The sequence below is a fragment of the Ammodytes marinus genome (assembly GCF_949987685.1).
Source record: "Ammodytes marinus genome assembly, chromosome: 3".
NCBI classification, from domain to species: Eukaryota; Metazoa; Chordata; class Actinopteri; order Uranoscopiformes; family Ammodytidae; genus Ammodytes; species Ammodytes marinus.
In genome coordinates, this window is record NC_137232.1 from 31,551,809 (window position 1) to 31,566,025 (window position 14,217).

General features: G+C 40.0%; 1 protein-coding gene across 2 annotated transcripts in view; it reads right to left on the reverse strand.

Moving 5' to 3' along the window:
* The window catches only part of egfem1 (EGF-like and EMI domain containing 1), a 59,548-nt gene that overhangs the window by 44,690 nt on the left and 641 nt on the right, over positions 1–14,217 (reverse strand). For both annotated transcript variants that reach the window (XM_080053603.1, XM_080053602.1), the window contains exons 2-4: positions 13,426–13,560; positions 12,996–13,105; positions 12,737–12,841 (exon numbers count right to left, since the gene is read on the reverse strand). In XM_080053603.1, the coding sequence (XP_079909729.1) occupies positions 12,737–12,841; positions 12,996–13,105; positions 13,426–13,560 (350 nt within the window). The remainder of the gene's footprint in view (positions 1–12,736; positions 12,842–12,995; positions 13,106–13,425; positions 13,561–14,217) is intronic.

Below are 14,217 nucleotides of genomic sequence, written 5' to 3' on the forward strand. Positions count from 1 at the left end.
TCACAGCTGGCCTGGCGATAACTATTTAAGAATAAAATCTGGAATGCTCATCTCTTAAAACCATCGGTCAACAACTGATTTGTTAGTGTAATTTAACTGAAAATGACACATTACCAAAAGTAGACAAGAGACAACATTTGATATTGCAACATCCGCTCTTAAAATACACTAAGGGGGGCGGATGAGAGCAGGCATAACAGGAAACATGCTTGGACTGTTCTTTTGAACACCAGAAGGACTATTGATGCAGAGCCAGCTCATAAAGCTGTTATATCAATGCAGTTTGGCCATAAGCGGTAACATTTTAATGCTGAAAAGTTCCACCTGATGATTTGATAGGCATCTCACATTTCCTCTGTTCTTCGAATTTGGTTTTGGCCTTATCGGCAGGCCGAAAATGTAAGGCCACAAAAACTCCTCGTTTATTATGATTATTTATTATTCATTGGCACTGGAACTGTACTATTGCTGCGGCTACAAAGCTGCTTTGATGTGTGCATTGCAACTGTTTTCTTTCTTTGTATTTGAAGTCTGCTTGGTGAGCACTAAGTGACACGCACAAGGTTTGATGTCATATGTGTTTGGTTTGCATTATCTAATCTACCACTGCTCACTCATCTTAATGTGAACATGGTTCCATGGAGGAATGTTGATCTGCTTGCAAGTCAGCCCACCACCACCTTGTTCCACAATGGATTTTCTCAGCCATTTGAGGTTAAATTGTGTATGTGTACAGACCCTAACTCTAACCCTACCCCTAAAATTAATCGTTGATACTCGTGTGATCCCATGACTTTTCCTGTAGCACTACCATTAGGTTGATATTTGAGGTTTTGAGCAAAATGTCTCAACAAAGTTGATGTATTGCAATTACATTTGGTACAAACCATTAATTTCCCCCTCAGGATGAATTGTTGTCACTTTGGTTCTCCTCATGACTTTCATCTAGTGCCATTGTTTTGCTGACATTATAATCTGTGCAAGTTGTTGACCAAATACCTGCTGAATTTATTACAATCCACCACAGCTGTAATCTGTGTTTTGTTCAAATGAGCTAGGGTTAGCACGCTAACATGCTAAACTAAGATGGTGTCTAATTGTAAACATTCTAACTGCTATAAATCAGCAGGCTATTATCATTGTGAACATGTTGGCATGCTAATGTCACCATTTTAGCATATAAAGCACCGCTGTGCCTACCTGTAGCCTCAGCCTCAAAGTTGCTTGCTAGCATGGCTGCTGACTCTATCATCTTTTATTTGTCGAGCTTGATCTTTTATAGGGCCTTCCCGACAGTGCTGCCTTGAAGGCTCCATTGGGAGGACAAAACACCATTAAGCCAGGTTAAAAACGCACCTAACCATGTACGGAATTGCAGTCCCATGCTTTTACGCCTACAATGAAATACAAAGACTTACTTAGTCATTTTTATCCATCTCAAGCTTTTTTGGGGGGGTTAACTTCAACACTGAGTCATTCAATATATTCAGATTTAAGTCAGTAACATCAGATGCATGGATTTCATCTTTAAACAGTGGGTTGTTACCGTTTCAGATCATAATATGACACTGATGGTACGAAAGCTAACAAAAAAACGCCTAGTACACCACAACAAAACAGAAAATCTAATTCTAACAACTGCAATTCCCAAGTCAAAAGTTGGTGACTTTGAACATGACTTGAGTGAAATTAATTGGGAAAAGGTAACTAAAGAGCCAGATCTAAACCACAGTGCCAACAACTTTGTCTCAACCCTTTGTGATCTAATTGATAAATACACACAAACCTGGAAAAGCAGACCCAAGAAATTATCTCTTCCATGGGTCAACAGTGATATCCTTCAGATCATTAAAAAGCGAGATCTTGCTCTTGAAAGGTCTTTAATAACACAAAACAATACTGACCACCTTATCTGTACAGGCCTGAGGAACAAAGTAGTGTCTGAATTACGAAAGGCCAAGACCAATTACTTCTCTAAACTCATTGAAGAGGCCAATGGTAATAGTTCAAAACTGTGGCAACATATAAACAAACTAACCAACTCCAGCAAGCATAAGCACCCCAAAATAACCGGTCTGAAAGTAGGTGATACTTTTATCCATAGCAATTAGTCCATTGCAAATGTTTTTAATAGCTTTTTTATTGAGTCTGTACAAGAGCTGGCAAGTCATTTTAAAGCTATAGAGTCATCTGAAGAACTTGACAATGCTCAGTCTGACTCCTTTTATATTAAATTGGTATCTCATGATAAAGTTAAAAAGGTGATCACAAACATGAGTAACTCCAGGTCAAAAGATATTCATAATCTTCATGCTGCATTAATCAAGAAACATCAGAGCTACCTGTTAGAGCCAATCACTTACTCAGTTAACCTGTCTATACAAACCAAGATATTCCCAGAAAGCTGGAAAACTGCAATAATTACCCCTGTTTATAAATCAGGAGACAAGGACATAGCGAGTAATTATAGGCCTATTGCTATCCTCCCTGTTGTCTCAAAGGTTCTGGAGAAAATTATAGCTGAGCAACTAATGGAACATTTAGAGTCTAACCAGCTGCTTCATCCACAGCAGTTTGGGTTTAGACAGAAATACTCAACTGAAACAGCTAATTGTTATTTGCTTGAAAACATAAAAGCTTCAATGGATAAAGGAAATGTTGTTGAGGCAGTGTTCCTAGACCTAAAAAAGGCCTTTGACACGGTAAACCACAGTACTCTAATGAACAAGTTAAAACAGTTCAAAATGTCATCAGAAGCTCTGCAGTGGTTTACATCTTACCTGGAGGGGAGAGAGCAATGTGTCAGGGTCAATGGGGTCAGGTCCCATCTGCGTGCCAGCAGCATGGGAGTACCGCAAGGGTCTGTACTTGGTCCACTGTTGTTTTCTATGTATATCAATGACCTACCAAACTGCTGTCCGGGGTCCAACTGTCAAATGTATGCTGATGACACTGTTATCCATGTGTCCAGTAAAACACCCAGCTTAGCAGGTTAGCACCTGACACAAGCATTACTCAGCATCTCCAAATGGCTTGAGCTGTCTCAGTTGACCATATGTGAAGAAAACCGTCTCTATGTGCTTCTCCATCCGTAATAGACCTGTCACCGATGTTTTTGAGGTACGGATCAAAAATGAATTAATTGAATCAGTAAATGAAGTAAAATATCTGGGCATCATCCTGGATAAGAATTTAAAATTTGTTACGCAGGTTAAGTATGTTGCAAAGAAGGTCAAACTATATCTAAACTGTTTCCGTTTCATAAGAAGGGACTTGTCATGTCAAATGGCCAAATTATTTATGCACGCTATGATTTTTTCTCATTTGTCATACTGTATCACATCATGGTCACAAACTTCTTCTACCACATTAAAACCTATCTTTTCAATATACAAACAGACAATAAAAGTCATGGACCGGAAACCCATGAGATGGCATCACTGTGGCATTCTAAAAAAACACAACCTTCTCACCTTTGATAACTTTATTAATTTGAGTAATCTTAAATTGTTTTTCAAGTGTGTAAATAACCATGTGTCACCACTGTTGTCTGAATTGGCCATCAGACGTCAGAGCTCTCGTCGGGCAAATACACAAGCCTCCATCAATGGTGATTGTCTTGTTCCAATGCACAAGACACCTTTCGGTCAGTCTGTTTTCTCTGCAAAGGGGGCAAAACTGTGGAACCTCTTGCCCACTAGTCTAAAACTAGAGACTAATAGCAACACTTTTAACAGAGAACTTAAACAACGGCTCAAATCAACAGTGCTCACACAAATAATGTACAACTGGTTTATTGTTTGATCATGCTGCCTTTGTTTTACTCTACGTAGCCTATATATATATTTGACTCATTATATTGCTGCTCTGTACTCTATTGTATTCTGCATTTTTACTCTTTTAATTATCAGTTTTTTATCAGTATTTGATCTTGTTTCTGTTTTGTTTAGTTTATTTTGTTGTTTTTAAAAAGCCTCCTGTGGACAGGTGTTGTAAACTAGCATTTATGCTAACACACTGTAAACAATGCATCTGGTTCGTCCAATGACATTGTCATGTCCATGTCCAAATAAAATCTACTATACTATACTATACTTGTTACCTGAACAAGTAGCACTCTCTGGTTCCTTTAAAGAGCATTTAAAAGCAGCGGAAAGAAAGGTCAATCAAGCGCTGATTGAAAAAACACAAGATCCTGTGAACTAGACAAAAGGTCAAAGGTTGCTCATAGACAGCTGAGGAGCTTCAAGGAACCTGTCACAGAGGGGAAAGCAAGCTTCAACAATCAGCTTAGCAGCATGTAAAGATGGGACAAAAGTTGGATTGTTTCAAGATGTTGAATTGAATGAAATGGACAGCTAGCCTGAGAAAGGGATGCAATCAATCACGCTGAGGAAGAATACGTGTCAGTTGCACCTCATTCATACACGCAATAATAGAGTGAGGAAACATAGTGCTAGTGTTTGATGGTACAGAGTCACATCAGACCAACTTTGATGTGATTCTGTCATTTTGATGTATCAGTTTCCTCAGTTGCTGTGCAAATATTCTTCCTCTTTGTCCTTTTGTATAGCATTTAACATTGTATGTTATTCTTCACAGCATAGATTTGCATGTTAAAGTATGAGTGCTGTTATGTTTCTGTAAGCAGGCCAGGCATCATATGAAATACAGGTAAAACACACAGTGAGTGAGACGGGTAAGTCTGCCAAGCTATATGTCTTATCTCTTGAAAACCTCTTTAGTACACAAGTGATACAATTGATACTCCCAGACTTTACTTATTAATGAACAAAAGTATTCTGAACCAGCACTCGGGACACCTATACCCATAACGTTTCAGCTTTTTGCCCAATATCTCCATGAGAGCCTCTCTCTACTTGATCCTACATATGGAAAAGACAAGTTTGGCTTGACCAAATTGAAAATAGAACATTTCTTCAGTAGAAAGGATGAAATGTAGCTGTAGATTTATATGCATTTTGTTCAGCAGGTACGTGACTACTTGGAATCTCTCAGCAATAAAAAATACATTCAGGGCTGATTTCGCAGACATGGATAAAGCACAATTTATGTTTAGAATTATTGTAAATTACAGATTTAAAAGGATTTAATGTTTGAATGGACCTAAATCTATGTTTGTCGTATAACATGTAGGATTTTCTGCATATTTCGCAAAAAGAGCAAAAGGTTGACAATAAAGCTACTCCAAAAAGCTCATACTGAAAAACAATAATCTTCACTCCATGTTCAGTAGCCAAACAGTTGCACTTTGGGTCAGTCAGGTCCTGACTCTGAATGACAAAAGGAGTTTGTATTTCTTACCTTGCTACCTTGCTTAAAGGCCATTATCATTCGCCTATAGCAAAATAAGGGACATTGTAGTATGCCCACTTTAAGATTCCTACCAGTGACTTCCACTTTTGCCGTCCTATTTTCCTAAAAACCTATTCTATGTGGGCATAAACAACCCAAGTTCAACAAGGATGAACTCCTTTAATCTGAGAGTGCTCAACTGCTACTGTAGGAATCTCACAATGAGCCTTGGGAGCACATGGTCAATCACACAGACCATTAGCTCCAACCCGCTCAGCATTAACCTGGTAAACAATGGTGCCTTAATGCGTTTGGGGAGATGAGGGTGTGCTTGTTTAGTGAGAACTTCCCTGCCATATGGCAGCCATTAGGTGCCTAATGAGCTTCTTCCTCTGATAGCTATGCTAAGTATGTAGCACTTGCATTGCCCAGTCTGTCCTTATGTCAGTCCAGCTATACCTTCAAGCTTGTGTTGGCATATGATTCCTACTTAATGGAAGACTTGAGGAATGAGAACAGGAAAGGGAGGTGGCCTTAACAGGGCTTAAAGAAAGCAATATTAGCAAGTGACAAGTGAATATTGCCCTCTTTGTCTATTTGTTTTGTTTTTTTTAGAGACAGACTTATGTCTATCTACAGGAAGTTTTCTGCTGTTGTACTTTTTTGTATTACAATACATTGTCTCCCTCTGCATCATGGACCCCCTCATCCTGACAGTTTGCATAATTCACTTGCTACGAGTCAATAGTAGTCACAATGTTCAGCTTCCTGTCAGTAATAAAAAAGAAACTCTGAAAATAGAGCAGCTGTGGCTGACGCTGCATGTAGAAATAAAACAATATGTTATTGTACTTTTATCACAGCATCAATAAGCCATCTGGCCTTTTAAAATCTTCCCAGAGGAAAAGTTTGCACTCCATCTCTGCCTTGTCTGTTTGCTAGATAATCATCCTAACATGTCGAGAGGATATTATACAAGCATTTTTTTTGCTGCTTTGATTTTTATTTTTCCAATGTTTCAACTAAACATTCAAACGAGGGCTCTAGTGGTTGAGTAAAGCTTGTCTCCATTACTGGAATATCGAATGCCTTGTGCCAGATACTAAAGTGGCTTTTCACTCAGTTTTCAACAGCTGATTATGGCCATAAATGATTGCCTTAAGTAAACTTTTGTTGATCAGGTACAGTTCTGGGTGTCCAAAGAAATTGAAAAAAAGGTCTACGGACAGAAAAGCACTGATTAAGTGGTGATTTAGTTCATATTACAACAGACCAGCCAACTAGAGGGACCTGTTCATCTCTGAAGGCTTACATTGTTAATATAAGTTTTCGGTGTACCTTTTCAGTAACCTCTAATAAATAGAACGAGTGAGCTGCTAGCCAAAGCAAACACCAACCTGTCAGGGGTAATTGTGAGGGTGTGCACTGCAGTTCTTTAGGAAAACAAAGAAAAACATGACATACACACATTAAACACTTCACCAAAGCTCCTATAGGGACTAAATGTTGGTTGAAGAAATCTTTGATTCGAGAACAAGAAGGGCCAGCCTTCACATCCATATGGTTCCAATCATATCTTAACTCAAAATACGGTCAGTACTGCACAAGTCTGACACAATTCAAGCCCTTAAACCATGCCTTTACTTTAGGGTCCAATTTCCAGGATTAAACAGTGTTAAGACCAAGAAAGAGTATGGTGGTACATTAATGTTTTTGCAAAGCAGATTATAACATCAATTCATTTTTTAACACTGATTCAGCCTTGAGCTATAACAGTCCTGCATGTATCCTTTGCCAGACATACATATTTGCCACTACCAGAGAAATATTGAGGACAATAGATGTTAAATAGAATCATGTTACTCCAAGGACAAACCAAAATGTTTACAATTGACCCGGAGCTCTGCAGCAGAACTTAATGGAAGACTTAGAGAGGATAAACTCTATGCATGGTATGTTAGTTAGCTGGAGTTCCAAGGATCATTCCAGACCTTGAAAAAACATCACTGTTCCCTAAGTTTGGGGGAGAACAACCACTGGAGTTACTAGGACACCATCCTTTACACCCTGTTTTTCAAACCTTAAATAGGGTTAACACCTCAATTTTCCCCAAAAGGAATCTGGGTCTAGATTTATTTACTTTTCCGTTAGCTACGTTTTTTTGTTTAAACCACACCTTGACATTTTTTACCCGCCCGCATCTTGGAGCGTAATTACTTCCAGAAATCTGAACGAGGGCATAGTTTCGTTCACCTTTGAAAGATGAACTCTTTCACGGGCTCTCTGGTTAAGGTTCAGTGCAGGAGCAGCCATAATAGTAAAAAAAAATACTACAGAGCAGATTTTTCCCCTTCGTCCAACAGAGACTTACATGCAGGGATATTGAGGATTTAACTGAATGTGATTTGAAAGCAGTTGGAAATAGGGAATTAAACATTGGCTGAAGATTCTTCAAGGACATCGGAAACTGCAATATGCAATACAGACTGACGACGTAACCAGATAAATAGTTTTCCCGAGATGCAAACATTTTTGAGCCACGTTCAACATCATCCGTCTTAAATTACGTTTACTTTATTTCTAGACAAGATCCAATAGCGAAGAATGCCATTCGTCAACTATTATACCTTCAGCTTTAGTATTAGAGCGATATCATGAGCTGTACACAGCGTTTAGAGCATGAAGGAGAACTATGCAAACTACATCTCAAGGCTTTTGAAAACTACATCTCACACCTGTCAGTGCATGTTCTTCACAGGGACCAGATTAGGAATACATTACAGATCAAACCTCAAGGACCATGAGGAGAATTGCCCTGAGGGTTTTAAATCTAGCTAGGAGTCAGCATCTTATCCTATAGTGTTTAACACTCCTCCTCCCTCCCTTTAAAGTAAACGCTAACAAGCCTGTACAAGGAGCCACTTACTCGCCATGTGGCTACCTTTCAATATATCTAAGTCCACTATAAACGTCTATGCAGTCATAAATAGCTTATGTTGTATCAAGACCCTTACATGTAGAATTAAATAAAGGGCATACAATCAATATTGTAATACAATAAAGAGCAAATATTGTAATTGTTTTAGCTAAAGATTACCCTACTGCAAATGCTAGGAGCTATCCATAAATGCTACTACCACCAGCACACAAAAAGCGAAACTTTATGCAAACACACACAAGCATAAAGTATGGACACTACAGAGGTTTACATACACTAACAAACACAGAAAACAGGTGTGTGTTTCATTGTATAGGGAAGGAAATCCATCCTGCCCAGACGTAAGCCCAGTGATTGAGGTGAGAACTGAGCCAATGGGAGACAGCCCAAGGTCCCGGGGATTAAACAATCGAGTCCATACGAAGAAAGATGATTCCCATGTGTGAAACAGTGATTTACATTGCAACTGCAACAACTGTAAAGCTTTCTGCACAGTTCCCCAGAGCGAATGCTTGGTCATAACACTGTCCACAGCATTTTTATTGGTTTTCTTTAACGATCCATTTTTAGTTTTGACTTTGGTGGTGTGTCTATGTGGGTACATGTTCAAATGAGATACGTAAAAAAGAAATCCTCCAAAAACCAGAATTAAGTTGGTTCTATAGTGTATAATAATGTGTCCTCACAACCTGAATCACCCCAATTTTTCTTAATTGGGAGACATTCCTAATTTCTGTTGACGTCATTAGCTGTCTCATTACATATTTAGAAGCTCCAGAACAACAGGATCCAGTCTTATAGGCACTGTCCATAATCACCCGACTATAAAGTGCTCTGAAAAGAACCAGCCTTTCTATAGTGAGGACCAGATGGTTTCTGTCCTCACAATGTTAGGTCCCTGCGCCCTCGTAATTTCATGCAGACCCATGCACCAATTTAACCAAAGCAAAGCCTGATCCACATCCTAATAGAGTGAGACAGAGTGGCATTCACAAGCAGGGGTAACTGCAACTATTACAGAGCAGGCTCCGGTGTCTCAGCACATGCTTGGGCTGTGTCCAGACTGTTTATTACCTCACAGTGTCAACACCATGGCCTTGGTGTCAGCGGGTGACATGCATTTCCATGGACAGTGCCTTCTGTCTCATATCAGAGATTGGTAGCAGGTGGCCCCCACAACACACAGTGGGCTCTACCACCACAACTTGGCAAGAGAACCAAAGAAAGCAACGTTCAAGAGGCCAATCGATGATGAGTGTTGAAAAGAGGGGAGACGGAGCAGAGTATGGGTTCGTGCGTACACTATTACCAAAGCCAGACTGCTTTAACACTGCTCTCAGTGTACATTCTCCCTCTACCGAGGTTTAGCTAGAGGGATTTCCGTTGAAAAGTTTGGGACGATGAATGATATCTCTACAGCAACCCCTCTTATTATTCATCCTTATGCAAAATATATCTGAAGATTGTCAGACAGACAGACAGACAGACAGACAGACAGACAGACAGACAGACAGACAGACAGACATATCCTACCCTGCAGTAAGCAATTATTGACCACTTGGTGGCAGCAGAAACAAGCTATTTACAAAAGACTGGTATACAGTATTATCAACTTTTAAATTGATACGGCAAACTTGTTGGCAAACAATTTCTTATGTCCACCTGCAGCAATTATAGAGCAACATTAGAATCAAATTGGGGTATTGTCTCTTTCCATCAGGCAAATGTACAGTAAGTCCAGTATTCACATTATTTGAGCTCTGTTTTTGGTCTCAACCCACTGCTGATGTGTGGCTCTGTAGCTGCTAAATGTGCATCAAATAGTGCTGGCCGGCTAAGCATTGTACAGCTTTTTCTTTAGAGCTGCTCTGGTTGGAAACGAGATGGATAAGGGAAATGAGAGTCAACCAAAACAGCAAAGTTACGGGCCACACACCCAAAACATCGAGCTAAAAGACATTGAAGAGCTCCGTAGAGCTGAGATGAACTGCAGAGTCTAGTGAAACTTCTCTGTGGATTGGTCCCTATGAGCAACCTCCTTCACATCCAGGTAGTCATGGGATCCATTGTCAAAATAAAAATATGTATTACAGCTGATCTCATTTAAGAGTACACCTGTACACTTAAATACACATATGGAACTGACTTATGCTTGTCCATATGGATAAACAAAGTAATGCTCAATACAATAACATTAAATACAAACAAATGAAGGGACATTTTAAACTTGAGGGAATTTGAATATATAGAAGTATATAGATATACTGTATATATTTATCCATACCATGAAACATAAGTTCACAAGCACTACCTCATGCTTCAAGTACAAGTGCAGCTTACTGTAATGTACAACACACAGCTTTACTGGTAGATGGACAAACGTCCACAAAAATCAGGCCTGGCAGAGAACAGACAGAAAGGCAGACTCTCGCAAACTTGTAAACACTTGCACGCTACAATAATACAGCACAATGCATTTAATGCAATCGGGTTAAGAACCCATGGGAATGATGAATGAGAACGTGCAGGAAACATCACATGAATAAATCTGATGAAGCCTCGTGAAAACATCTTCATGACCAAACATCAAGTACAGTCGCCTTTCCATCACTACTACTCCAAGATAAATGTACAGGGGTCAACATTCCTGCCTCTCTCTACCGTATCTGCTTCTTCTCCATCATATATGAATCACATGGGACAGTAATAAGTCTGTCATTGTGGAATGCTTAAGCTCACAACGCAAATCGAATAATGAAGAGGATTCCCTGGTGGAACCCTCAGCGTGCACATACAGATATCCAGGTGTCCTCCTGGTAGAGCGGAAAGATGTGCAGCCTGTCTTCATAAGTATGCTGTTAATGCTCAATATCCTCCATATACACAGCAAGTTTACTGAATTTACTGGTAGTTCATTCGGCATAATATTGATAACCGGAATTAGATTACATTTCAATAATAAAAGGTTAGAGCATTAATGTATTAGAACTGGTTTAATATTGCGGATGTAATCCATGGTGGAAAACATTACGTTTATTATCTATCATGTAATATCTATTTACCTGACAGTTTGTCCGTCAATCTTATCAATATTCTAAATGATTGTACACCAAACCTATGATCTGTTACTAGTTCTTATGTCTTAACAGTAAATACAAGAGAATATAGCTGAAATGCTCTGAAATAAAGTAACACCTGGGCTCAAACCATTACAGCACAGGAGTATTGTTGTATATGCCTGTGCTTGGAGCAGAGGTTCAGTGAAGGAACCTGGCTGAGCACAGGAGCTTGGCTGACTCTGTGCTTGTATAATGATTCTGGCAGAGGACTGAGGATAAATCTGTCTCCAGAGATTTGAGAAGGAAAAAATGTAGTGGAAGAGAAAGCTCAAGAAGAAGGGTTCTCACCAGGGAGGATCAATGCACAGGATGTGCAAGAGAGAAAAAAAGAAGCCTAGAGGATTCCAATATCTTCTCTATCTCTTTCCAATCTGTCCCTGCGACGTGTGAAAACCAAAGAGCCCATGTCAAAACAAACGCACGGGAGAGCCACCTCTGACAAACGATGACACGTTCATGTGAAATATCCCCGGGGAGGCAGGCCCCCTTTCTCCTGGGAAAGCTCAGGAATCAAACAGGAAAGACACTGCTGTGTGTGTGTGTGTGTGTGTGTGTGTGTGTGTGTGTGTGTGTGTGTGTGTGTGTGTGTGTGTGTGTGTGTGTGTGTGTGTGTGTGTGTGTGTGTGTGTGTGTGTGTGTGTGTGTGTGTGTGTGTGTGTGTGTGTGTGTGTGTGTGTTTGGACAGGGGAAAAAACAGATGCTGGTGGTGACGAGACAATGCTCAGAGACAAGAGGGACAGTCAGGTTTTGTTTACTGCTTACTGTAAGTGTTTACCATTTATTGGCGACAGAACCCAAGTTCCCTTCTTTGAGGGTCAAGACTGTTCATTTAAGTAGCTTGACACAAAAAAAAACGTTAAAGAGAAGTTGATTTTTGTTGTTCCTTGAATGAAATATTGTCATATGAAGCAAAATGTGCCCTGTTTTACTTTCTTAACACATACAAACCAGAACTGCCTATACTCTCATTAACGTACCGTTTTTATAGAGTGGAGGCTCAGCTGGGTTAGCCACAACACTCCAGGCTATTGCCTTCAAAGGAAACCCTTCCTCCCAGAGAGAAACGTCTTCTACCTTCAACTACCATGAGACCCCCTCAAAGCAGCCTCATCCAATCCCAGCTAAACTACAGCCTCAGTCTGCTTTTGCAAAGTGAAAGCATAAGGGCTGAGCTGGGCCTATTAGAGCTTTCACAACATGTTCTCCTCTAAAGATGTAAGTAAGTCTGCTGACTCGCAAAGCTGCCCTCAGCATATTGCAGTTTCATGTATGTCGAAGGCATGCAATGAAAGACATGGAGTATGCAGGGTTTTTTTATATACATGACCCAACATTTTTCTGTCAGGTGGGAATGAAAACTCACCATATTGGCATCGCGTCCCTTTGAAGCCCAGTGGACATTGACATATCTTGTCTCCAGTCTCTGCACATTGGCCCCCATTGAAACATGTCTTGGCACCACACACCCCTGCAGATAGCACATTATTACATACAGTATTATTTACCAGTATGAATGATAGAGATCTCCATCTACACAGTAGACTGGAAACATTCCCACATGATGCAATTGACATTTGTCCAGTTCAATTCTTTTTGTGATACATAGATATGATATTACTCACTATGCAGACAGCCCATCTCTTCCCCCCTCTGAGTCCAGCCAGGGCAGCACTTATTGACCGTGTTCAAATCCATGTTGTACACCTGCCTGTACACCGTATAGTATGATGTCCTGAGGAGGAGAAATGAGTGCTCTTATTCAGAATGAGAACAGTTTTGCATTTTCAGAGCTGCATTATCTCTTGTTTAGATGAAAGTGAATCCACTTTGTGACTTTAAGATTATAATCTCCTATCCCTTTTAGCAGGCAGAGAGAACGAGAGGCTCTCCTTCCAGCCCCCTTAGATGAACTTGGCAAGGCCATGGCATTCAGCACTTGACCAGAAAAACTATGAATTTACATTGCTGCAGCTGTGCTTAAGAAGGAGACGACTTCATGGATAGAAAATGTCAAAAATAAAGCGTTTGTTTGTCAAAGCATTTTACTCTTACCTTCTCTCGTAGCCGATACACCACCTTTGGCTGGTGCAGCCCTGTTTCCACACCTTAACCATGCGGGTAAAAGCCTGGACACAAGGCTGACGGCCCCCCAACATGGACATCTCATGGTCAACACAAACATTTGGCCTGTGTATAACAAAAACACAACCAAATCACATACAAAAATAATGTTAGGCTTCAAAATTAGCGATGTCGATTAGAAATATCATAATTGTTGCCCTTACTATATTGAGTTACTGTAGCTCTGACTGAGTTGAGATATAGCTTTTGCTGGTGGTCTAAACCAGCCGCATCGCCAATGTGTGTATTCCAACAGACATGAGCTTACACATGTTCTACACATGTTCTGTTGCATGAACTTCAGACATCATCACACACATTGTCAATCCGTTATATTTCTGTTTAGTGAAATATGCTTGAAGGTCCAGGGGGCGGAAACAGTAAATGGGTTGTACATGGCTTGCAGCACGCAATAAACAATAATAAGAAACTCCATGGGATTTTTTTTTTTTTTTGCATGTTCATGGGCATACATGCATGTACTGGACGTGTGCATGCTCATTATAAAGCACAGTAGTTTGTACTGTACAGCACTCTGTGTTGTCAGACAGTGCAGGTTTCCTAAACTATCCAGAGGTGTCCTGCTCTACAGACCATCTGGCTTTAATACCTATAGCAGCAGCCTGAAGTTAATTAGAGGAAGTATTCTGCTTCTCCAGTAATAAAAACGATTCCCTCAATCATGTCCAGTCTACTTAAATTCGGAAAGCTCTGGTAGAGTAC